Source organism: Ostrinia nubilalis, chromosome 28 (assembly GCF_963855985.1).
Source record: "Ostrinia nubilalis chromosome 28, ilOstNubi1.1, whole genome shotgun sequence".
In the NCBI taxonomy this organism is placed as follows: Eukaryota; Metazoa; Arthropoda; class Insecta; order Lepidoptera; family Crambidae; genus Ostrinia; species Ostrinia nubilalis.
In genome coordinates, this window is record NC_087115.1 from 1,500,470 (window position 1) to 1,525,607 (window position 25,138).

Consider the following 25,138-nt stretch of genomic DNA (forward strand, 5'->3'; position numbering starts at 1 on the left):
CCAAAAATATAAATCATGGTATATCACCCAGTGAATTGATTCGACTGAAGCGATCGCCTTTATTCACTTAGGAATTAATTCACCTATGTGAATAGATGCGAAGACCTGGGCTAGAATTAAGTAATTCTGACTCATTTGGACTCACCTGGAAAATGAAGCTGGGTGAAATGGTTCCGCTAGGTGAAATGAGGACACTAAAAGTGGTTTAATCTAATGTAAATTACATAATATTAAATCAAAAGCGTCGTTATTTTTCTGTTTTTATTATTTTTTTGGAGTCGCTTTTATTATTTTTGAATTATAACAGCTGGCAACCCTACACATATCCATGTCAAGGAAAACACACGCTGTTTGCCGACGCGATTAGCACCTTAATCTATGGTAATACGGCGTTGGTAAATACACACTAAGAATGCCAATGGGTCTCGTGCTTAACCCAGTCAGTGCCTGAGGTATCCTCGGGAGCGAGGCTTCCGGCGACTGGGACCGCAATTAACTAGGACCGCGGTCCCAGTCGCCGGATCCATAAAAAATTAATAATTTTCTTCCGGCGACTGGGACCACTCATAGATAACATAAAAGAAAATATTATTCAATCCAAAATCGGTACAGTACTAAAATCCATGAGTGGTCCCAGTCGCCGGAAGAAAATTATTTAATTTTTACGCATCCGGCGACTGGGACCGCGGTCCCAGTTAATTGCGGTCCCAGTTGACGGAATCCTCTGGGAGCAACACGGGAGGGTGTTTTTGAGACGTCAAACGTCAGCGAGACTTCAGATAAGCTTCAGATTTGTATGCTCTGCCATCTAAAGCCTGGTCCGTGAGCACGTAGAATCCCGTCCAATGACCCCAAGCTGCCCATCCTTGTCGCTCGCACGTAATTATGTTACTGTCGCGCTCGCACACTCACTGCGGGCGCCCGTCGCCAGGGCCGCGCCGCCCCTGTGTGCGATGTGTGCGGCGCACACAGGCGCCAAGACAAAAGGGGCGCCGCGCCGCTACTGCCACCTATTTTTTTTTTAAATGGAGTATCGAGTAAGTAGGTACAGTATGCGCAACATAGGCCTTGTACAAAACAAATCAAATATTACGCTTATTAAACAAGTCTCTCAATATTTATATGTTTATTATGATTCACGTTTATGGTTTCATTTTACGCTTAGGGTTTTAGTTTACATTACTAAACGTTAAAACGGCTTCAGTTCTTTTGAACCTCAGATAAAGTACTAGTTATTTTGAACCGTAGAGGCGCCGAGTTTGTCATACAAATTTTTTATGACTATGAGTGAGTTTATGAACGCAACCCGATGCGATGCGTGCGACACAAGCGAGATGGGGTCACGGGGATTCCCCGCCACGGGGATTTTAACGAACGAGATAGCCAAGCCAAAATCACAGTATACAGGGTGTTTGGTGAAAGGTTAGACAAACTTCGTGGGTGTACCTATAGGTAAGAAGGTCAATTTTTAAGAATTTACAAGTTCGCCCATTTAACCCTAAGTTTTTTTTCTTTCTCTTATTATTTACGATCGGCCTTCCATAGCCATAATTAGATGTGTTCTGGGAGCGGATTATTTGACTGGTATTCCATTGAATAGCAAAGTCCATCACTGGTAAAAGCTCTACTTTCTCTCGCTGAGCTCGAGGATGTGCTATCTCTTGAGGCGCTTTGTATCTTCGTCCATTAGCAGGTTCTTGGCCAGCGCGTTGCTATGTCTGTCGAATTTCTGCCTGTACTTTTTGCTGTAGTTGCTCTTCCTCCTTAACAGTCGGCATCTCAAGGTATTCATATATTTCTGCGTTTCTCACAAACCAGTGGGCGCTGGAGACTGTTCTCAATGCAATGTTTTGGAATCTCTGTAATATTTCCAGGTTGGAGTTGCTAGCAGATCCCCAGAGTTCTATTCCGTAGGTCCAGATTGGTTTGATAATAGACTTGTGGACGAGCAGTTTGTTGTTAATAGAGAGTCGGGATGGTCGTCCTATCAGCCATGACAGGTTCCTGAGTTGCATATTTGCTTCAGTTCTCTTGGCTTTAACATGATTTACCCAGATTAGCCTTCTATCAAGGTGCAAGCCCAGGTACTTCACAGTGTTATTGGTTGGCAAAGGTTTGCATTTTACCCTAAGTGAGCTACTTTTTTTAAATTGATGTTTTTGTTTTTATTTATTTTTTTCAAAATATGACCTAAAACCTGTTTCAATTCTTTTTCTCGCATGTTTTCAACCGCTTTTTTATTTGATATTAATATCGAATATGTCTTTAGTCAAATAAAATAAATTTCAGATCCAGATAATGATTGAATAGGTAATTACGAACCACCAAAGTTTAACAAAAGTACAAACCACGATAAAAAATTCGATTTAAAAAAAATTTAAGGTGATAATGGATTGCCAATGATCTTAAAAACATCTCTAGCTTCTCCTTTTTTTTAATTAGATATTGAAATTCGTCAAAAATTCAAAGTTTAGGGAAGAAAATGGAATAATAATACAAAAATTATAATTATTATAAAAGGGTCAAATGGGCGAACTTGTATTCTTAAAATGACCTTACCTATACACCCACGAAGTTTGTCTAACCTTCCGCCAAACACCCTGTATCATTTGATAGAAAGGGAGTGTAAGGTGCGCATTGAATTATTATAATTGAGTTTACTTTTTCGTAGCAGGTAATTGGCAAGCAGAACGAACGGGATTTACCTATTTAGTAACTTAATTCCTAAGTGGTTTCCAGTTTTAATACACTTATGATAATATTATCTAAGTATAGCCTGACCAGGAACATAAAAACCCTGGCATAGAGGCGCGTCAATTGCATTTGATAGTGCAACACTGAGTACAGTCGTACCTGTGTTAAATTAATAGGCTAACTTTATGTATCAGGATTCAGAATTACGGGCTAATTTGATATTTTCATAAATTAACGAAAAAATATTATTATAGGTAACCTGGTTTAAATAAATTAAATGAAACCATCAATCGAGCTAGTAGGATTTATTTTATTATTCATCAATAATAAAATTCAGAACTTGAATATTCAACTGCAATGTCTGCTAAGAACGCTTCAAACTCGGTACTTCTTTCCCAATTCCATAAAATTCAACACTTAAAAAGTGACAAAAAACTTTAAAATAGGTAGTTGAAACAAACCACAGCTAATTTTCATAGTTGACTGTACTATACGATAAACATGTCAGTCAATTTGACAACCTTTGTCGGAAACATTATTCAATGAAAATATTGTCCGAACCCTTAGTATTTCTCTTCGACAAATACTTTAACACATTGTGAACCACTTTTCTTTCACGACTATAAAAAGATTTTAGCAATTTATTCACAAAATCAATTGCGCACATTTAAAATAAAGTTTGTTTACACTATGACAGCAATAAACTGACATGCAAGGTGACATTATAATGAAGTTTTCAGTTACTGTTGCCATTAAAAGAAATTAGTACCATTAGTTTTCCGCAACATGGCGAGGGTTTTTATGTTCCTGGTCAGGCTATACTGTAAATTCAAATTCAAATTCATTTATTTGCACAGGAACATGGTACAATACAGATGTCAGATAAAAACAATCAGGTTCAACATGTTTCGTCTACAAGACATGCAAAAATTTCATAGTCAATTACTTAATGCTTAAAACTGGAGAACATCTATTTTAATCAAAATTAACAAGTAAAATATTCTTTAAAAATTTAAATTCGTTTTTTTATGACGATTCATTAGAAAAGAGGCGCTTCATAGGTTCCGCACACAGGCGCTGCCGGCGGTTGGCGCGGCCCTGCCGTCGCACAGTCGCGACAGCAATACAATTACGCGCGAGCGATAAGGATGGGTAGCTTGGGGTCATTGGACAATATTCTACGTGCTCACGGACCAGGCTTTATACTTCTATACTTAATATTATAAATGCGAAAGTAACTCTGTCTGTCTGTCTTGCTTTCACGCCTAAACCACTGAACTGATTTTCATGAAATTTGGCATAGATAGTTTGAGTCTCGAGAAATAACATAGGATAGTTTTTATCCCGGTTTTTGAAACAGGGACGCACGCGATAAAGTTTTTCTGTGACAGACAAAATTTCACGCAGCGAAGCCGCGGGCGGAAAGCTAGTGTCATAATATTTCAAGGGTTACATTAACATATTAGGTGACAGGGCATACAAATCTGAAGTGTCATTGACGTTTGACGTCACGAAATCACCCTCCCGTGCCGCTCCCATACCTCAGGCACTTACTAAGTTAAGCGCAAAACCTATAGACGAGGAAGGAAACTATAAGAAACTGTATCCTTAATTGAATATTATGCAGAATTTCCTCTTATAACTGCACTTTGAGAATCCATACAGACTAAGTACAGACTTTATGTCGGCCGATAGTTTGGATGGGCTGTTAATCAGTATGGACAGAGTAAATACAAATGAGTAGGTCATCTTCATAGAAACGCACCGAGCGCGGTTTGTATGTGAGCGCGCCAATACGTATGCGGCGCGCACGCACACACTGACAAAATTCGGCGCAACACCCCGCTAATCCACTCTTCTCTATCGTAATTATGTTGCTGTCGCGCTCGCACACTCACTGCGGGCGAGCGTCGCACAGTCGCGACAGCAATAAATTACGCGCGAGCGATAAGGATGGGTAGCTTGGGGTCATTAGACGGGATTCTACGTGCTCACGGACCAGGCTTTAAGTTTTGTAAGTGCGTGCGCGCCACATACGTATATTGGCGCGCTCATATACAAACCGCGCTCGGTGCGTTTCTATGAAGATGACCTACTCATTTGTATTTACTCTGGTATGGACATGTATGGAAGTGCGCACATTACACTGATTTGGTATCGGCCGATTCCTCATACAAATTGCAAGCCGACGAAACTGTCGGCCGATATAGTCTGTCAGGGATTTTTCTGGGTAAAAAAGAAAAAGTTTAAATTAGTCCGTCAGTTAACTTATCAAAAAATACTCGACACGTATCTTTCACTTTTTCAAACTATTGAAAATTTGAAGAGATAAAACGCGCCAAAGTTCAAAAGAAGAGGCCCTTGACGTCAAGAAGTGCAGCACTTTGTGACGTCACGCATCACAACTTCGTAATTTGTTTGATTGACAAATAAAAAAAATTGTATCCAATATTTTTTGATAATATAATTGACGGACTAAAGCTTTTTTGTAGGAAACTAGCCTATTCTTACATTCGCTTCTTAGCTCAGTTAAAACATTATACTTACCATTTTAGTAACATTTACACCCAATAACTTTTAGCTCAACATTGGGACAAATCATCAGAAAATAATTATTAATTCATAGAAAATTACAAATACCTACATTTGTTCAAACATTTGTCCAAATGTTGGCATTGTTAAAAAACACATTATTGTAGCTTAAACAAATGCTATCCCTTTCCTACCATAAAGTTAATATTCCTTCGGGATAGAGCAAAAACCACGAGCTGTCAAACGAAACGGATTTTGGATGACACTGGATATAATTTGTATGTCAGTGCCAGGATTATTTCACTGTTTTGTACAATAAATCAATCACTGAACCATTCACCACGTTTCTGGAGCACTATTTCTCATAAACATCCAAGATCTCACTCACGTAAAATCTGAAAATATCTCAGTTCAAATTTTCAGCGTGCCACTAAGTGCCGCTGAACTGTCAAATAGTTGCAAAAAACGGTTCTGTTTGACGTGACGGCGACGGCATCACGCATCTCTTTTTATCACAGTGTTGCTGCTAGTAACATCTCGCTCGCTCAGTTCTTTGTTGCTTTATTCCGCGTATTTATTAACTTTATGTTTCCAACCCAGCAAGAGAGAAAGAAAAAGGTATACAAAGATTATGTTAGCACAGAATGGTGAATGAGATGAAAGCAAGTCGGTATTTCTGCCTACATAGTAAAACTCATAAAACGCCAAACAGCGACTTGGCCCGTGGTGGACCAAGCTAAAAGTGGGCCACTGGAAAATTCACTCTAGGTCTCGAAGCAGATGGGCAATATATTTTAGCCGTGATAATGTAACAGACAAAATTACTTTCTTATTAGTGTAGATGGCTATTCGATTCGCCAATCAAGCGTATCGAAAACGTTCTAGACAGTGAACACGAAGACGAAAGCGATTCGTTTCGTTGTATAACAATAATTTGTTACCAAACATGAACATAATAGTTAACAAAGTGGAAAAATAGAGTGAAGTAGTTAGAATACTACAGTCAGGGTCAAATATGTAGTTCGTGACACCCAAAGTGGCCAAAAAGTTGAAAACACAACCTTCCAACTGTGACAGAGACTTGTTGCGAACTTTGGCTGCTTTGGGTGTCACTATTTAATTTTGACGCTGACTGTACAGATAAGAAGAATAAAAATAAGATACAACATATAGCACGACATAAAAAAAGATTGATAAAGTCCGGTCGCCGAGCAGATAGAATTTCGTACAAGGACCCCAAGCTACCCATCTTTATCGGTCGCGCGTAATTATATTGCTGTCGCGCTCGCACACTCACTGCGGGCGCCCGTCGCACAGTCGCGAGAGCAATATAATTACGCGCGAGCGATAAGGATACCGGACTTTAAAACATATAGATGGAGGTGAAATAAACAAAAAACACATAAAGAAAATAAAAGAAAAACCTTCCAACGGTACAGTGTCTAGTTTTAGAAGGTCCTGTCCAGGGTTAGTGATATTTATATCTGAAAAAAGGTTATGGGGGGCAGGTTAAAATGTTTTATTTTTTATTATTGACCCATTATTCTGGGGTTTAATGGGTTATTTTTTATCTAGTGTTATATTGCTCAAACGCAAAAGATTTGTCGATGCGTTCTTATGGTAATTATAAAAACTAATAGTAATTATTTCTTTTTTATGTAAAAAAAAACAATAAACAATAAGATACTGATTCAGAGTGCAAATAAGTGATCCTACAAATAAATAACGCAATTCTGTTTCTACTTTTCAATTATTTCGGTTAAAAAAACTGTATTCTATTAAAAAAGGTTATTGGACCATCTGGGATTCTTTCAATTGAAAATATTTCTATGGTTTATTATTGACGAGGAATACACAGTTCAAGAATGTAAACTTCCTATTTTTTACAATAAATACATAAAAATCGACAAATCTTCTGCGCGACTCTAAGATTAAAGGTTATAAGGTTATCTTTTTTAAAATAAAAATTGCCTAACTGGGATCTTAAAAACAACAATCAGTTTATTCTCTAATTATCAAAAGACGTCACTACCATCATTCCCCCCTAGACAAGTGGCAAAATGAAATCCCGTTAGTTAAAAAAACCCTTTATGCGCAAATTGTCATGCGGTCGCAATCTGCCAAATTCGCAAAATGTCAAGTTTTAAAAATGTCCAGTTGTTTAGGTTTAATAATTAAAGTCAAGTAATTAATTGGCAGAACTTTTAATCATTAAAATTTTAAGGTTTTTTTTAAATATGAAACCATAAAACCGCAATATAAATACATTTTTAATTAAAACTTGACATTTTGCGAATTTGACAATTTGCGCATTTGACATTTTGCGAATTTGGCAATTTGCGAATTTGGCAGATTGCGACCGCTTGACAATTTGCGCATAAAGAAAAAAAAGCCCCCGGAGAAAAGGGATTTGCAACTTGTCTAGACAGGCTTAAAAAATAAAAAAAAATAAAAAAACGAAATAAAAAAAAACATACCTGACTCTCTGTACATGCTCCCATTCGAGGCAGAGAGCATAATCTGCACCCATAGACAAAACAGGCCCAGAATGACGAAAACCCTGAGCACAGAGGCATACTTTAGCCTGGGCATCGTTAGCAGTTGGTTCCACACATCGTCCGCCAGATGGCGGTGGTAGTTTCACTTTCCATATGGTAGATGGCGTTGCTTCATTTCGTGACCATATTTGGAGTTGCGTTGGGGGTTAGCGCGTTCATTGATCTGTAACAAGAGAAATTAGTGCTATTTATATTTTGTCCTTTATCGTCATCATCCTCATAGCATTATTTTATTCTCGACTGCAGAAAATCGACTCTTTCTATTTTTCGGGCAAATGGACGGCAAGGTGGACAGATGACCTCATAAAGGTTGCAGGAAGCAGGATGGAAACGGCTACCAACCGGCCAATCAGGAAATCATTGGGGGAGGCCTATGTTCAGCAGACAGGACATCCGGACAACCTGTGGCTAAAATTATAATGATGTACACACGAAGTTTGTTTACATTTTTGACAAGTTTGAAATTGAAAATATCGGGCATATTTAGAAAGAAAGATACATTTATTACAATGGACATCACACAAATACAGGCAATTACATAGACATGACAGTGGCACATAATAATGGAAGAAGAAAAAATAAAAACAAGAGTAAACTGAGCAGTGCCACCCATTCACCAACAAGATGTCCACTGCAACGGGACCCCACTCAGCATATGCCGTGGCCCACGGTGACGAAGGAATTTACACCAGATAGAGCTATTTTTTGCATTATTAGATTTTTGAAAGGAGATAATATTTTGATGGGGTAACACACCATAAATTGGATACAAATTCACTTATTTGTGTTGTTAACAATTGAAAACACTATAATTTTGTATTTGACGGAAACCAGTGTAATTGTAACAACGAGCTCTTTTTAACTCATTTCGATGTCATTTATTCAGTACAACGGGTTTAAACAGTAGCCCCGCATCCAGGCACCTCCCGCGACCTTCACCAGATCGTCGGTCCACCTAGTGGGAGGCCTGCCCACGCTACGTCTTCCGGCTCGCGGTCGCCACTCAAGAACTTTCCTGCCCCAGCGGCCATCAGCTCTTCGAGCTATGTGCCCCGCCCACTGCCACTTGATTTTAGCGATTCTGCGGGCTATGTCAGTCACTCTCTAATATACCAGAGGCTAATGGAGGATTTGGCATAAGCCTCCCACGCCACTATCCACCATAGGGTAGCTAAGTTAGCAGGAAGACAGCAGGAAGGCGCTGGATGCAGGTCGCTGCCAGCCGGGCGATGTGGAAATCATTGGGAGAGGCCTATGTTCAGCAGAGGTGGCTGAAATGATGATGATGATGAAACAAGTCTTGTTTTCATAGTATAAACTATGTTTATAAAGAATCTACTATGTAACCAAAGGCTGTTTGCTATAGATAGAATTAAAGATATGTAGTGAGCCTACTGTATAACAATCCTCTGTACGCCAGACAGGTCCAATTAAGCCAATTCCGACTAAAATTACGGCACATTACCTTTTCGTATCATTGACTGGGCATGCACTATGTTTAGTGATGTGTCGAAACGAAATATCCGCGGATACAGAAAAAGATACGAAACATTAGCGTAGCGAGGGTATTCCTGCTTCTTCCTCCTCTATGGGACCAACGGACACGGTAATTGTTATAATAACTATATCAAGATATTTATAGGTATTCTCCACATTTAGATTTTAGTTTTAATACAACAGTGAGAAACAGAGTTTTTTCATAATACAACTAAAACCGAATCCACGGATACGGATCGGAATTTGGACAGTGATGTACCTGGCACTTCCGTGTCCGTGTCCATCACTATCGTAATTATCCGATAAATTATAGCATTTGGAGTAAATTGGGATTATGGGTAAATGATCATTGAAATTTTTATCCATTCAGAGACCACCTACAATTTTGTTGCAAAGTAGCAAATATCTACTATACTAATAATAAAAAGCTGAAGAGTTTGTTTGTTTACGGGCTAATCTCACTACCGTATTCACAAACATAACTATGAGGTCTCACAGTGCGCGTGGACGCACAGAGCTCTATTCAACGCTGTGCGTTCGATTTGCTGCTTCACTTAAGCAAGCATCGTTTGTGAATACGGCCGCAGTTGTTGTTAATGTTGCAAAAACGGGAAATATTATTCAAACTATTTTCACGCGTACGAAGTCGCGGGCACAGCTAGTAAATGGCTGAACACACTAATAAATAGAAAGATAAAATAAAACAAAACAGTTTATCTACAATTCTACAGGATAGAAGAATATTATGAAACAGTAAAATACTTGGGATGCTTGCTAAAGGAAATCAATGGGCAAAGGAATGTTGGATTTCAAACAAACAGAAAATGTAAGAATGAGTCAGTATAAAAGTTTACAACTTTTCAGACATAATACCTATTTGAAAAGTAGCTGTTTTTCTGTGCAATTCAAATTATTTATTAGTATGGGCCCTTTTCAGAGCATTTTTACACGTCCCAAATATAGCTTGCCCTACCACCACTTCGGGACAACATATGGGCTGGTGCTAGAAATGGCGGAAGAAACTCAGTCACTTTTGTTAACTAGTTTGTATAAAATAAATAGAAATTAATGCAGATGTATAATTTAAGCAGAGTTGAATAGGACCATCACACACTTAAAATCCCGTGGATGTCGTAAGCGACATATGAGAACATCAGGCCTCCCCAACCCGTCTGGCCAGAGCGGGGAGTGTAGGACAAATACTCCATTTGCCTCTGGTAGATTAGACAGGGTCGTGCTCCTGTAGTGTAGACAGACAAGAAAAAGCTTCTTGATACTCAAAATCCGCTACCTTTTCCAAAACGACTAGATCTCACAAGGATCTTCATAATCTATACTAATATTATAAATGCGTAAGTAACTCTGTCTGTCTGTCTTGCTTTCACGCCTAAACCACTGAACCGATTTTGTTGAAAGGCATAGAAATAGTTTGAGTCCCGGGAAAGGACATAGGATAGTTTATATCCTGGTTTTTGAAACAGGGACGCCGCGATAATGTTTTTCTGTGACACAAAATTCAGACGCGGGCGAAGCCGCGGGCGGAAAGCTAGTTCGTTATAATACGAAGAGAGCAAAAATGAAAAAACCGTATTGCGTTTGTTCTAGTCTGACATATTTTTTTTTGTTTTATAATTTTTTTTTAAATCCTGTCCTTGACAGTCCCTTGACTTGCCCTTGCGCCAAGTGGGGTCGAATCATATTCTGACTATGGTATGGTTTGTGATATTAGATGACTATGTATATGACAAGGCTTGAAGATGTAGTCAGGCTGCGTTTCCACCAGAGATGTGCGAGGATGCGTAGCGAGGGATGGGATGTGTTTGAAAAGAACCAATAGAATCGCTTCATTTACCTCGCCTCGGTAGATGAAGCGATTCTATTGGTTCTTTACAAACACATCCCTCGCTACGCATCCTCGCACATCTTTACAAGCTTAGATCGTAAACTGCCACTTGCCAGTCATTGGATACTTAAGAAAGTTATTGGACAGTTATTTACCGAATTAAAAATAGCATTTCTATTTCAACAACTGAGAGATTCCGACTGATGGAGATAAAAGGGCGTTTTTTTGAAAGAATATTCATTGTATTTGAAGGAATATTCATTTTAAGAAAATCCAAGGGTTGTTTTGTCCAATGACTGGCATCGTCCAATGACTGTCGGTTTACCCTATATGAGATCTAATATTATTTGGTAACATTATTACAAAAATGATGTTGATGGGATTATTTTACTTTTATCATCTCTATCTAGCGTCCGATGACCTGAAGTAGCATGGGGGCTCCCTAACAATAATAATGGACAGTTATTGTTCACTATCGTCCCATTGTGTCATATGGGTATTGTGTAATTAACTGTATTTCATTCACCTTCGTTATTGGTTTAATCACACAATGGGTACCATTAGGGTAATCTATTCTTCTAGCGAAATACCTAACCGGATTATTCACGAAATTTCTGAAACTATAACACCTACAAACATACTTATGAGATAGCAGATATCACGCTCCAAAGAATCTGGAAATTTATAGACTCAACGGGACTAAGCAGTGAACTTTAAAGACAAGGGCTGCCACAATAGATCAAACCTGTGGGTCTAGACAAAGTGCAAATTATAATCGCAAACCAGTCGCAAAGTGGTCAAAAAGTCCCTTTTTTGTATGGAGTTTTGACGGATTCGATTTTCGATTCGATCAAAAAGTGCGTTTTGTCTAGGGGGGCTGGTCGAGTTGGCGCAAATAAAGGCCCAAAAAACCAATAATAATAATAATAACATACTTATAATTTTAGTAGGTTCCTTAGGATGTAAACGGATTTTACGAAACTCCACCCCTAAGAGGATAAAACGGGGACCACGCGTACGAAGCTGCCACGAAATACCGATCGACCAGCTGATCAAGCGCCGCAAGTGGAACTGGATCGGCCACACTCTCCGAAGGGATCCCGATCACATCCCCAAGCAGGCTCTGAATTGCAACCCCCAAGGAAAACGCAAACGTGGTCGCTCTAAGCAAACTTGGCGGCGCACTGTAGCAGACGAGGCGAAGAAGATCGGCAAGATTTGAAGCGAGATCAAACGCGAAGCTCAAGATCGAACGCGATGGAGGACTGTTGTGGACGCCCTCTGCCCCATCTAGGGAACATAGGACCTTAAGTAAAGTCGAGTCACGCGTACGAAGTCGCGGGCAGCAGCTAGTTTCCATATATCCATGGCTTTATCTACAAATAAAACAGACAATAAAATGTTATCAGCGAGCTAAGAGCTGTAAAGCACCATAAACGTTTCAAATGCTGTAAAAACCATCACAATTCTGATAAGTTTATCACGAAGCCCCATTTAATGCTTATTAAATTCGTTACGTTCATTTATTCTTAATAGGTTCCATTATAAGGACATTTAATCTCCACTGAGGAAGAAAATCTTCTTCGATTTACCGGAGGCAAATGGAGGATTTGTCCTACACTCTCCACGCTGGCCAGACGGGTTGGGGAGGCTTGATGTTCGGATATTTGTCCCTTAGTCGTTTACGACATCCACACGAACAGTGGGGATATTCTATTCTAACTCTAGCAGTGGATGTCTTTAGACTCTATACATTTAAAACGCCTTAACCGCCTCTGTGGCCCAAAAGATAAGGAGACATGTAAAGTGCCCCTTAAGGGCTACCACTTTAAAAAAAAAAGATTTTGATTTTGTGGTCTAGTGGCAAGATCACCTATTTCAGACCTAGATATCCTGGGTTCGATTCCCAGTGGGGTCGGTACTGGTACGGCTGGAGTTTGGTTTTTGTCCACCTGACTAGCTACCACCATTTTACTATAAGTCACCACAACAACAATGTTAACAGCATTGTTGTTTCGGCAGTTGGAGGTAAGATAGCCAGTTTCTCTGTGGTTGAGGATTCCGGGTGAAGCTCGCTTCTGTCTTCATCAGATGAGATGCAAGCAAAAAAGCTAGCATCAGGCAAGTCGTCGTTTCAGCCGAATTATGTCCACTGCTGGTCAAAGGCCTGCCCCAAGGATTTCCACAAGGACCGGTCCTGCGCTGCCCGCATCCAGGCACCTCCCGCGACTTTACCAGCCTCCTGGCCTAGTGGTCGTCGGTCCACCTAGTGGGAGGCCTGCCCACACTACATAGGCCGCAGAATCGCTAAAATCAAGTGGCAGTGGGCGGGGCACATAGCTCACAGAGCTGATGGCCGCTGGGGCAGAAAAGTTCTCGAGTGACGACCACGAGCCGGAAGATTAGGCAAGTAGGTATTTAGTAGAAAAAGTAAACTTAACCTTTTTTTCTGTGGTAAAACAAACTTTAAAAGGAATTAACAACCATTAACAGTATTCTCACGTAACCTTCAAAAATGCGAAGACAATGCATCGTACATTTACAGCACAAAGATACATATTTCTGTTGGAAAATAGACCCTATTGCAACTCCATAAAGATGTCACATTATCATGCTGTAGTCTGTACTCTTGTAAACACGGTACGTGCATCACTAACAAGACAACAGTAAAAATTTGCATACCGCCATTTTAAACGGTCAAGTGCGAGTTGTACTATAATACGAAGAAGACCGTAGTTTTACCGCCTCTGTGGTCTAGTGGTAAGACCACCTGCTTCAGACGCAGAGGTCCCGGGTTCGATTCCTAGTGGGGGCAAATTTTTCTGTTCGGTTTGGTTGGTGGTAGGGCTTGTTCTAAGTCCGCCTGGCTAGCTACCACCATCTTACCTAAGTCTGTCGCCATAACAACAATGTTAACAGCCTTGTTGTGTTCCGGCAGTAAGAGGTAAGATAGCCAGCGGTTGAGGATTCCGGGTGAAGCTCGCTTCCACTTTCGGCCTGATCGTCACTTACCATTAGGTGAGTGAGATACAGACTTAGAGCTTCCTCGTTGTGGATAAAAAAAAAGCTTTTTGGGTATATTTTAAAGTAAATTAAATGCAGTTAGATCTTAATAGTTTGTTAGTAAATACGGAACCCTAAAATGTTAAATAGTTTGGTTTGTTTTGATATCATTATTGTGTCTTTAAACTCTGTTCAAAAGGTATAAATTCTTCATGTTAAACGCTTCTTAAGACAACCGTCAATCACTGTTGAGGACACAGTAAAAATTTGCATTAAAAATGTAAGAAAATGTAAATATTTTGTCAAAATACGAATAGGTTTGTTTCAATGTCATTTTATGTAAATTACAACCCATTTGCATCTGGAAAATTAGAGATGGTCGTGCTCTTTTAGTGAAGATTATAACAATAATATGTCCTGATGATGATGATGATTATGTACCTACGTTAACCAACATGTCGTCTTAACTTGACCGTATGGTTCCGGCAAATGAACGATTTCCACCTCTCATTTCCACCGCGGCACCGCTGCAACTCCTGTGTAGCCAGGATCAACAGCTTGACCGCTGATAACCCAAAAGGTGAAGGTCAAGTTTCGAAGTGGTATTAGGGCAAGCTATATTAGGGACATGTATAAGCGCCCTGGAAACTGCCTAAGTACTGAATAAATGACCGGACGATTAAATATAAATGTAAATCACGTCATGTATTTCCCATTGTTTCAAAACAATGTGACGTGGTTTATCATCCAGTAAAATATGGAATGTAGCTATGCGTGGTCAATCTATCTTTTAATGCTTTTATGTTATTTAATTTAAACATTGTTTTCCCGTTTTCAACATTTTTCGTTGATGCTCTGCTGCTATTCTAGTCTTAGCGTGATGGCATATAGCCTATCTATACATAGCCTTCCTCGATAGATGGACTATCCAACACATAAATTATATTTAAAATCGGACCAGTAGTTCCTGAGATTAGCGCGTTCAACCAAAACGGCTAGAAGTATGTAGTTAATATGTGTGTCTTAATAATATTAGTATGAACTGTTATGATGGACAGTCCATAATTAAATGTGACATAAGACGCTTCTAAATTGGTTAGTAAGGTTGAGCAAGCTGCTAACGCTGCAATGCGCGAGCGCACCTTTGGATTGGGGGCATCAATGGTCCTTGAAGTAGTGTTGCGCTGACTATCGATATGCTGCAGTTTTGTTGATAAATCTATAGGCCTAACACCGGTTTATAACCTAATCACTTAAAACGGTTTCGCACTACATCTGATCCGAAACTGTCAAGCCAAAATGGTTTAAATACGGATCTAGAAAACTAGCTAGAAAAATCGGATGACGGAAATCGGATCTGTACCAATATGACTATAATTTATTAAGGTAATTTTAATTTCAAATGTTCTTTAAAGTCCCAGAAAGGTTCTATTCTAATCAAGAGAAAATTTAGAAAAGTATAACGTAAACATAAAAAAATATGTAAATCCTGAACTTTATATTGTGTCTGACATGGTTTATTAGAACCAAGAGTTATTTAACTGTTTCTCACCTGATAATTAAACCCGGAATCAATGAGTCACGAGAGTACATCTTATCTTGAAGTACATTTATTATAGGCTTAGTATAATCGTATCGATGACTCGATAGATCACTTAAGATAAGTAACATCACTAGTGGATATTTGCATTATGCATTTCGGTTGTGTATTCTTCACACAAGTATGTGAACTAGCTAGCCTATTTACTGGAATAGTACTACTACCACAGAATAATAATAAGTACTACGTACAGAAGTTTTACTTCGCGAAGGTATTTAAAAAAATGTATGCTCAATGTCATTAACAATATGGCCTGTCTCAAGAGTCAAGCACCATTTTGTTGACAAACGTCAGTGATCGGCACTGCGCCGAAGCTATAGGGCTGACTTCGGTAAAATGATGTGACGTGAGGTGCCAAACTGCGGAAAATGGCGGACGAAATACATTATTTAGCATGAATTATCATGAATAATATTAACTACTTATTTACCTCTCAGTGTCTTGAGGCAACTTAAAAAAGTACATTCTGTGTTTTTATTATTATTTAGGCAGTTAAATACTGCACAGTATTTAGTACATCATTTTCTTTATTTTCTTCCATCATACACAAGAATACGCGTGCGTGAGTCAATGTTCGCTCGTATGTGAGGCCTTGTCGAATAGTATCCTGTAGGTGGGCCATCGTTATTGATGTGCCGTTCCCGAGAACGCTCTCTCAACTGAGAATATTCTCGGGAGCGTTCCCGGGAGCGTTCTCCTAAGTGAGAAAGGTTGAGAATCATGTTTATCAAATGGAAATAAACAAACTTTCTTAAGTAAAATAGTATTAAATTAAGTCAACAGATAAGTGTATATTAAACAATACACTCTATTTGTAGTGAAAGGCTATATTCTCAGTGTTCCCGAGAATATTCTCGGGAACTTTCTCGGCAATATTCTTGGCAACTGCACCTTTATTATATTTTATTTTTTTCGTCGTGAAATGTCGTTTTAATGATATGTAAGATGACGGAAATTTCTTTTTACACGTAATTAAATAATGTAACTGTCCATTTTTTCGTTTTTAACACGCTCTTATTAGGTCGTCCTGTGTGTAAATAACTATGTAATGGAATCTTAGAATCTGAATTACACGCACTTCTAAGTATTGTATCATCATGAAACTTGGCAATTATATGTAGATTAGAAATGACAATACAATATTGTGGTACCAGCTGGTCTGATGATGGGACTGGAAGGTGGCCAAAAGAACTCCTAAACGAAACGGCGGAATCACATCGAGTTTGGGTTCATTGGATGTCTTTTCGAGATCTGTAAGTGCTAGATAATGTTCAGGGTCCTAATGATGGAGTTAGGAGGTAGCCATAGGAATTCCTAAACGAAATGGCGTAAACTCATCGAGTTTGGGTTTGTTGGATTTGTCTTTTCGAGCACTTTAATGCTAGATGATGTCCAGGGTCCTGATGATTTTTGGCTTTTTAGTGCTGTTAGTAATTATAAGCGTGTTATTAGTTTTTTAAACTATTCTTATTTGACATTAAGGGCATATTTCACAATCGCTTAGTAAGGGCCTGTTTCGCCACTTCTGGATAAGTTGTGGATAGCCTGTCTGACGGATCATTTGACACATTTTTATAGAAAATAAGTGCTAGCTAGATTGATCCGACACTTAAAAGAATGGTAATACTCCTCTTCAAAAAAGGTGACAAAACCTTGTTGAAGAATTATAGACCCATTTCGCTTCTGAGCCATGTCTACAAGCTGTTTTCGATAGTCATTACGAATTGTCACGCTAGCAGGCTCGACAACTTTCAGCCCCCCGAACAAGCCAGTTTCCGAAAAGGCTTTAGTAACTACCATAATATACCATAATAATATACGCAACGGCAGATTATACGGAAGATCAAAGAGTATAATCATACACTTTGCGTTTGTGAACTATGAGAAAGCCTTCGATTCGTTTGAAACATGGGCAGTGCTTCAGTCTCTTCAACTGTGCCAAATTGACTATTGATACATTAAAGAATTGAAAGGCTTGTACAAACAGGCCACAGTGACAGTCCGTTTTAAGATCAGGACCCGAAACCTATCCAGTTGCAGCGAGGGGTGAGACAGGGAGACGTCATCACCACCGCCCTGGAAGATGTTTTCAAGCTTCTGGGCTGGAGCGGATTCAGCATAAATATCAAGGGCGAGTACATCACCCAGACATCAGACGATATCGTAGTCATGGCTGACATCGTGGAAGATCTAGGCACAATGCTCGATGGCCTCAACAGAGTCTCTCAACAAGTGGGTCTCAAAATGAACATGGACAAGATTTAAAAATCATGTCTAAAAACCGTGTTGCACCCACTCCTTTATAAGTTGGAGACTCTACACTCGAGGTTGTTGACAATAATGTATACCTGGGACAAACAGTCCAGTTAGGTAGGTCCAACTTCGAAAAATAAGTCAATCATCGAATCCAGCTCGACTGGGCAGCCTTTGGGAAGCTTTACGATATTTTCACGCGGCTTCTCCGTCGCGTCGCCACTCCGCTTTAAATCCACTTTGAATCCGCTTGCAATCCGCCAGGGTGGCAAGGGCCTTAAAACTCAGAGGCACACTGATGTTCAAATACCGTAGCAGAGTCCTAAAGCCGCGGTACGCGTTCGCCACGAAAAGAGTGAGCAAGACAGCAATATCTCACTCACACGTTTCATGCCTTGTTTATAACGACTAGTCTTAACGCCCAGTTAATAAAACATTGAAACATTACAGATAATATCACATATAAACAACAAAATTAAAATTAAAACTAAATGCATTCTCTCGAGAACACTGAGAATATTCCCGGGAGCGTTCTCGGTTCTCGAGAATATTCTCACTGGGAATATTGCCGGGAACGAGAACTTTCTCAGCGGCACATCTCTAGCCATCGTGCGTGTTTTGTTTTCGATGTAAACTCGCGGAGATGAACAGGCCTGCTACCTACTACCTACCTACATACCTAGGTACATAAATAGCATTTTATGACCTTAAATACTTATAATATCTCAATTAGTTTAGGCAAACGGACAGACACATCGTAATTCGTAACAACTGTCCTCTCCCTAAATTGTCTGGACTAGATCTCCATAGCGATAAGACCGCCTAAATTGAGCAGTCTCTTCACAGTCAGAAAAATCGGCGAGAAATGTTGCAAAAACCGGATTAAAGTAACAACTATTTTCACGCATACGAAGTCGCGGGCACGAAATAAGGTGATATTTTTTCACCCACTTTTCCGGTCTGCAGGTGACCTTTCTGCCTACTTTCGTGACCTTTTCGTCCGTATCAGAGCATCACTAAGCAAGTTATTGTTTGTTTGACCTTGCTTAGTTTTGGAGACATAAATGCGCTAGGCATGGGCGCACTTAGCTTCTGACCTTTGGCATTGAAAAACTCATAAACTCATTTATTTTGCAAATAGACTTTTAACACAGTAGATATATGAGCTAAAGCAGTACGGAAACTTAGCCCTTTCGGCGAGTTAAATACCTACACTTCGACTGAGTGTTAGGGTTGGCACTCTTAATCTTTATAAAATTAATAAGGTTCTGACTTACTTAGCTATTTATTAAAACGTTTATTTAGGTTTTTTAATTATCAAATACCTAATGGAATAAATTAATTGACTAAGTAGTTAACAAAAAAATAAAACGTTAATTATGTTCTATAAAAATCGAATACATAATCGAATAAATTGATTAAGTACTATTAGAGGCCGGTAGAAGATATTCTATTCTCATAAATAAAATACCGGATAATAGCTTTCACATAGCTATTACCTCATTTTAAATACAGTTCATCACTTAGTACAAAAGCGCGCGGAGCAAATTACTTTATCAAATAGAACACACAAATTGTTAAAAAGCGTAATTAAGTAGGTACGTAATTTAAAAAGAACTATTACTAAATCAGATGTAAGCACTTTATTTAAAAAGTAATATTTAATAATTTTTACAATTCAGATTTATTACGAAGTTTAAAAAATGAAAGTTCTGGTTTTGAAGATACCGAGTTCAAGCAGCCGTATACTACGCAATACACTCGTGGCATGTTTTTAAAAATACAGCGGACAGTGCATGCAATAAAATTATTATTAAAAACACAACGCGCGCGACACTCGCGACGGATGGACTGCGAGGTTCGCTTAGAGCTCGTGTAAAGCGTGCGTCTGTGTGCGTGAGTCTGATTTCGAGCGTTTGTATGAAGCTTCCGTACTGGTTTGATTTATCTACTGTGCTTTTAAAAAGCACTTTAACACGTCCTAGTATTAACCCTACCACTACTTCGGGGCAATAAATAGGCCAGTGCTGAGAAGAAGCAGCGCAAGAATCTCAGTCACTATTTATTTATTTATTTAATCACCAACGAGGTTACATTGTAGCGTTCACAGAAATAACTTACAAAAATGACAGTTGTTAAATGCAAACAACATGCATGCAGACTAAAGCAACAGCAATTAAAGAACTGAAAATAATTAATATGGTGTAAAGAAGCATTTGTCAATCTTGAGGGGGTCTGCTGTTTGACCCAGATGGTGTGGATAAATTGACCTGTTTTGGCAGGGTTCCTGCTTTTGGACATTTAAGAACGAAACATATTCTATTTCTATCTGTCTAAGGTAGGGACGTACGATTTTCAAGGGGGCTGGGGAGGGCAGTTGCCCCCTCGATTCTTAACGGATGTTTACACCCTATAAGGAACCTACTTACCTTTAAGTTTGTAGGTTGTTATAGTTTCTGATATTTCGTGATTATAATATCGATTCTTTGACCGAACGTTCTTTCATAATACAGCTGGAGTTAATACAAATGTTTTTACTGAACAATATTCAAATGTGAAATTGTTCGCAAGGTCTCGATGTGTTTGGAGCCGATTGGCCAATTCTGAAGCTGAAACTAATTGAGAACAATGGCCCTAATTAGTGTATTCATGAACGCCATTGATATTGGATGCTTTTGTCGTAAGCGACATTTTTTTTTTTTTTTTTTTTTTTTTATGCATAACAAGGCAGGTATTTGACCACAATCGCACCTGATGTTAAGTGGGATGCGGTCTAGGATGGTACATATCTGCCCTGTAAGTGCCTATTCACTCTCGCCTTGAAAATACATGACAAAGACTGTTATGACTAGAATTTGAACAATTTTTTATAGTTAATACTTTAAAAATTGACTGAGTTTTTTGCGCTGCTTCTTCTCAGCACTGGCCCATTTATTGTCCTGAAGCAGTGGTAGGATTAATATGTACTGGGACGTGTAAAAGTGCTTTTTAAAAGCTTACTTGCATAACTAAATGAGTTTTATGAGCTTTTAAACATCATCAACCGGGCTAGGATGCGCGGCGTGATAAAATATTTTTCGATGATTTTAGACGACAAATGTACGGACTTATCGCGTAGAATCAATAAGGCGCGCATCCCAGGCCTACAGTCCTATGTTCTTCTGATTAATTTCGTTGAGAGTCCAATGACAGTTAAACTTTCCCCCGGGACAAACTTGGCCTGCACTGGTTGGGTGGCGGTCAAACTGTAGATCCTGGCTACACAGGAGTTGCAGCGATGGGAACGAGAGTAAGAATAGTCCCGTATAAAGCCTGGTCCGTGAGCACGTAGAATCCCGTCCAATGACCCCAAGCTGCCTATCCTTGTCGCTCGCACGTAATTATGTTGCTGTCGCGCTCGCACACTCACTGCGGGCGCGTGTCGCACAGTAGCGACAGCAATATAATTACGCGCGAGCGATAAGGATGGGTAGCTTGGGGTCAATGGACGGGATTCTACGTGCTCACGGACCAGGCTTTAGACCGTGTCATCCACGAAGAGTTGGTCTCGGTCGCGCGGGGTGCGGGAAGTTTGATCCGAGCAATCCGAGCGGCATTACTGTAGTGTGCGTGTACACTCATGGATAATTCAGCGTGTACCGATAACACTCAAACATTAGCGGAAGAATGGTGGGGCGCGTCTTCGTGGATGAAACGATCTATAACTACTAAGTTCTACAATCGCTATCAAGTTTCGTAACCAACACCAAGTAGGTATTTCACGTGTTTTCGCGCTTGTTATTTATTAATTAATACATTTAATTTACCTGTACCTATTTTCCGTCTTGTTAATTAATTAATATTTTAATTTACACAAACTGCGCATGAGTTCGCATGCCTGAACTCTTTATCAAGAACGTTTTAATACTGAAATAACAAGGGCATTTTTTCCATAAAACTGGTTTATTACTAAACTTCGGTGGTTTTGTTCTCCAGTCGACGAAGCACATGATGTCGTGCCCTGCGTGCCCAAACAACTGCACGCAGGAAGATTTAATGAAGGCTACTGACAACGCCACTCTTGTGGCGGAGTTTTGGGCTGACACTGTGTAGGTTTGTTGTCGACACGACAAGAAGAACATGAAACTATGATTTTAGGCCCAAAATATTCATATTTTAAAACAATAAAAACTGGACAGACGGACGACCTCATAAAGGTAGCAAGAAGGCGCTCTGGATGCAGGCCGCTACAAGCCGGTCAATATGGGATTGGGGGAGGCCTATGTTCAGCAGTGGACGTTATATCGCTGATGATGACGATGTATAAATCATCATCATCAGCGATATAACGTAATTATACTAATATCATAAAAACATCACCCAAGCCCAACCAACAGCCAATAGGGATGGAGCAGTAAAGAAAAATGTTGCAAAAACGGGAAATATTATTCTAGTTTACTACTAACCTAGATTTTAAGAATATTGTTACTAACACAACTCTATATGGATCATAATGGTCTGAAATAAACGTATTATTATTATATTATTCAAACATTTTCATGCCTAAGATGTCGCGGGCAAAATGATAGATCACGCTAATCGCTATGCAATACGCTGAAATAAGCATTGAAGTTATATTACTACGTAGAACCACAGTAGAACATACATTATAACTCAATGGAAATAAGTTATCTTATTATGTTGATAAAACAAACGATTTCTTATCATTTGCTAAAGAAGATAACGGAGAACTCAATGGTAACTGAAATGATTTAAACTTTAATCAACATTAGTCATCAAAAATCAATAAGAAAAATAATTATATTATTTAAACAACGTTTGCTAATGCACTTTCATCTTCAATTTAATTTAATTCTAATACTTCACCTTCACTCTGCTATCTAATAGTTAATTTAAATAAAGTAAATTGATTATTCAATTCCTCCAAACTAATCTTACGAAAGAATATTAAGTAAGTAAACAGTTTCCTGTATTGATAAATAAATTAAGGATCCGTGTACAAAAAAAGGTTACGAAACCCTGTCTTAGTCCAGTATAATCAATGTTTCTTATTGTTAGTCGCTGACATAGCCCGACGGATTAGCAAGCTGAAGTTGCAATGGGCAGGGCACATAGTACGCAGAACTGACGGCCGATGGGGCAGCAAGGTTCTGGAGTGGAGGCCGCGTACCGGAAAACGCAGCGTGGGACGTCCACCCACAAGCCACAAGGTGGACCGACATCATAAAGGTAGCTGGAAGGCGCTGGACGCAGGCCGCTACCAACCAGGCAACATGGAAAGCATTGGGGGAGGCCTATGTTCAGCAGTGGACGTCCTATGGCTGAGATGATGATGATTGTTATTCCATTAGAGACCAAAACCGGTAGCGAAGATTTTAGTAACCTTGTATACGAAGGACGTAACCCTTCCCACTTCTTATTACAGATGTTCCCAAGTTATTGCGTGAGGCAACTAATAAATAACCTGCTGTTACGCAGGCGGCACGTGATCGGCCTCTAAAAAGTTGTTAGACTACCGTCCCTTAGCAACGCCCTAAGCTACGTCGCGGTTTCAACCCTTATTATGGTTGTGGTAATATATTTCCCACCATATTTTTAGCTTTACGCCCTTGTACATAGATGCAAAAACAATGACAAAAGCAATGCATTAAGTAACGTCGCGTATTAACCCTTTTTATGAAAGTGGGAATACATTTTCCCCAATATTTTTAACTTTAATCCTTTGTTATACGATGCAAAAACAATGAAAAAGGTTTGCTAGGTTCATTTAAGGGTTTACCGCACCACATAGCTACACAGTAAAAGCTCTGTTTACATTACATTATACCTCACGTTTTTTGCAGCTGAAAATTGTTATCGAACACATATTGACGTTTATGTGCACGTCATAAGAGGTGACTAAGGCCCAGAACAGACGGTGAAACGCAACTGCAACGAAACTGCAACTTTCTGAGGATTCTGATGAATGAAGCTGAAACTGAAAGTTTCAAACTGGTCGCGTCATGTGTGGTCTCTCAACGGACGCTATGGCAGAAACTTAGATGCAACTCAAAAGTAACTAGCAGTTGCAGTTTCGTTGCAGTTGCGTTTCACCGTCTGTTCTGGGCCTTAGAGACAAACATGCGATCATCAGGCCTCCCCAACCCGTCTGGCCAGTGTGGGGAGTGTAGGACAATCAATTTGCCATGGTAAGTAGGGAATTAGGGATGTTTCCTGGGTAAAAAGGCAAGAGTTTTAATTAGTCCGTCAGTTAGCTTATCGAAAACTACTCGACACGTATTTTTCACTTTTTAAAACTTAATAAACATGTAAAGAGATAAAGCGTGCTAAAGTTCTAAAGAAAAGGCCCGTGACGTCAGTGAGTGCGTAAAAGTGCAGCACTTTGACGTCGCGCGGAACTTCAATGCACTAAAACTTTGAAATTATTTGTTTGATTGACATTTAAAAATATGTGTCCAATATTTTTTTACACATTTTTTAGGAAACTAGCCTATTGGAGGGTTTTGCTCCTGCAGTGATTAAGACACGGATGCTAAAGATCGTCTAAATGAAAAAAAACATACACTCGAATTGAGAACCTCCTCTTTTTGAAGTCGGTTAAAAATAGACAAAGTTTGAACAGCCTAAACCTTTTAAAAGGTGCACTAGGTAAGTAAGTAGGTAGGTACAGCACCACAGGCAACAAAATAGTCTAGTTTTTAAGCAACAACGTATTTCTTAATTACAAAAACATGTAAAATGTAATGAACAATTAAAGTCACCTTTAATTTATTGGCACAGTCAAAGTAACTTGTAACTCCTGAAGTACATACTTTGTAGACAGACAGATGATGTCATTTATAGGTACACTAGCGGCCGCCCGCGACTTTGTACGCGTGGATCCCGTTTTACCCCCTTAGAGGTGGTTTCGTAAAATCCTTTCTTAGCGGATGCCTACGTCATAACATCTACCTGCATGCCAGATTTCAGCCCGATCCGTCCAGTGGTTTGGGCTGTACGTTGATAGATCACTATGTCAGTCAGTCAGTCACCTTTGAGTTATATTCGCTTTTAATTATAGATTTACTATTGATCTATCAACGCACAGCCCAAACCACTGGACGGATCGGGCTGAAAGGCATGCAGGTAGATGTTATGACGTAGGCATCCGCTAAGAAA

General features: G+C 39.4%; 1 protein-coding gene across 6 annotated transcripts in view; it reads right to left on the bottom strand.

The window, feature by feature from the left end:
• Positions 1–25,138, bottom strand: part of LOC135085423 (alpha-1,6-mannosyl-glycoprotein 2-beta-N-acetylglucosaminyltransferase-like) — a 63,538-nt gene that overhangs the window by 35,844 nt on the left and 2,556 nt on the right. For 3 of the 6 annotated variants that reach the window (XM_063980218.1, XM_063980217.1, XM_063980221.1), the window contains exons 2-3: positions 7,704–7,947; positions 6,651–6,710 (exon numbers count right to left, since the gene is read on the bottom strand). In XM_063980218.1, coding sequence (XP_063836288.1) covers positions 6,651–6,710; positions 7,704–7,818 — 175 coding nt within the window. In that variant the 5' untranslated portion in view covers positions 7,819–7,947. The remainder of the gene's footprint in view (positions 1–6,650; positions 6,711–7,703; positions 7,948–25,138) is intronic. The other 3 variants (XM_063980220.1, XM_063980219.1, XM_063980222.1) reach the window with 1 other exon arrangement.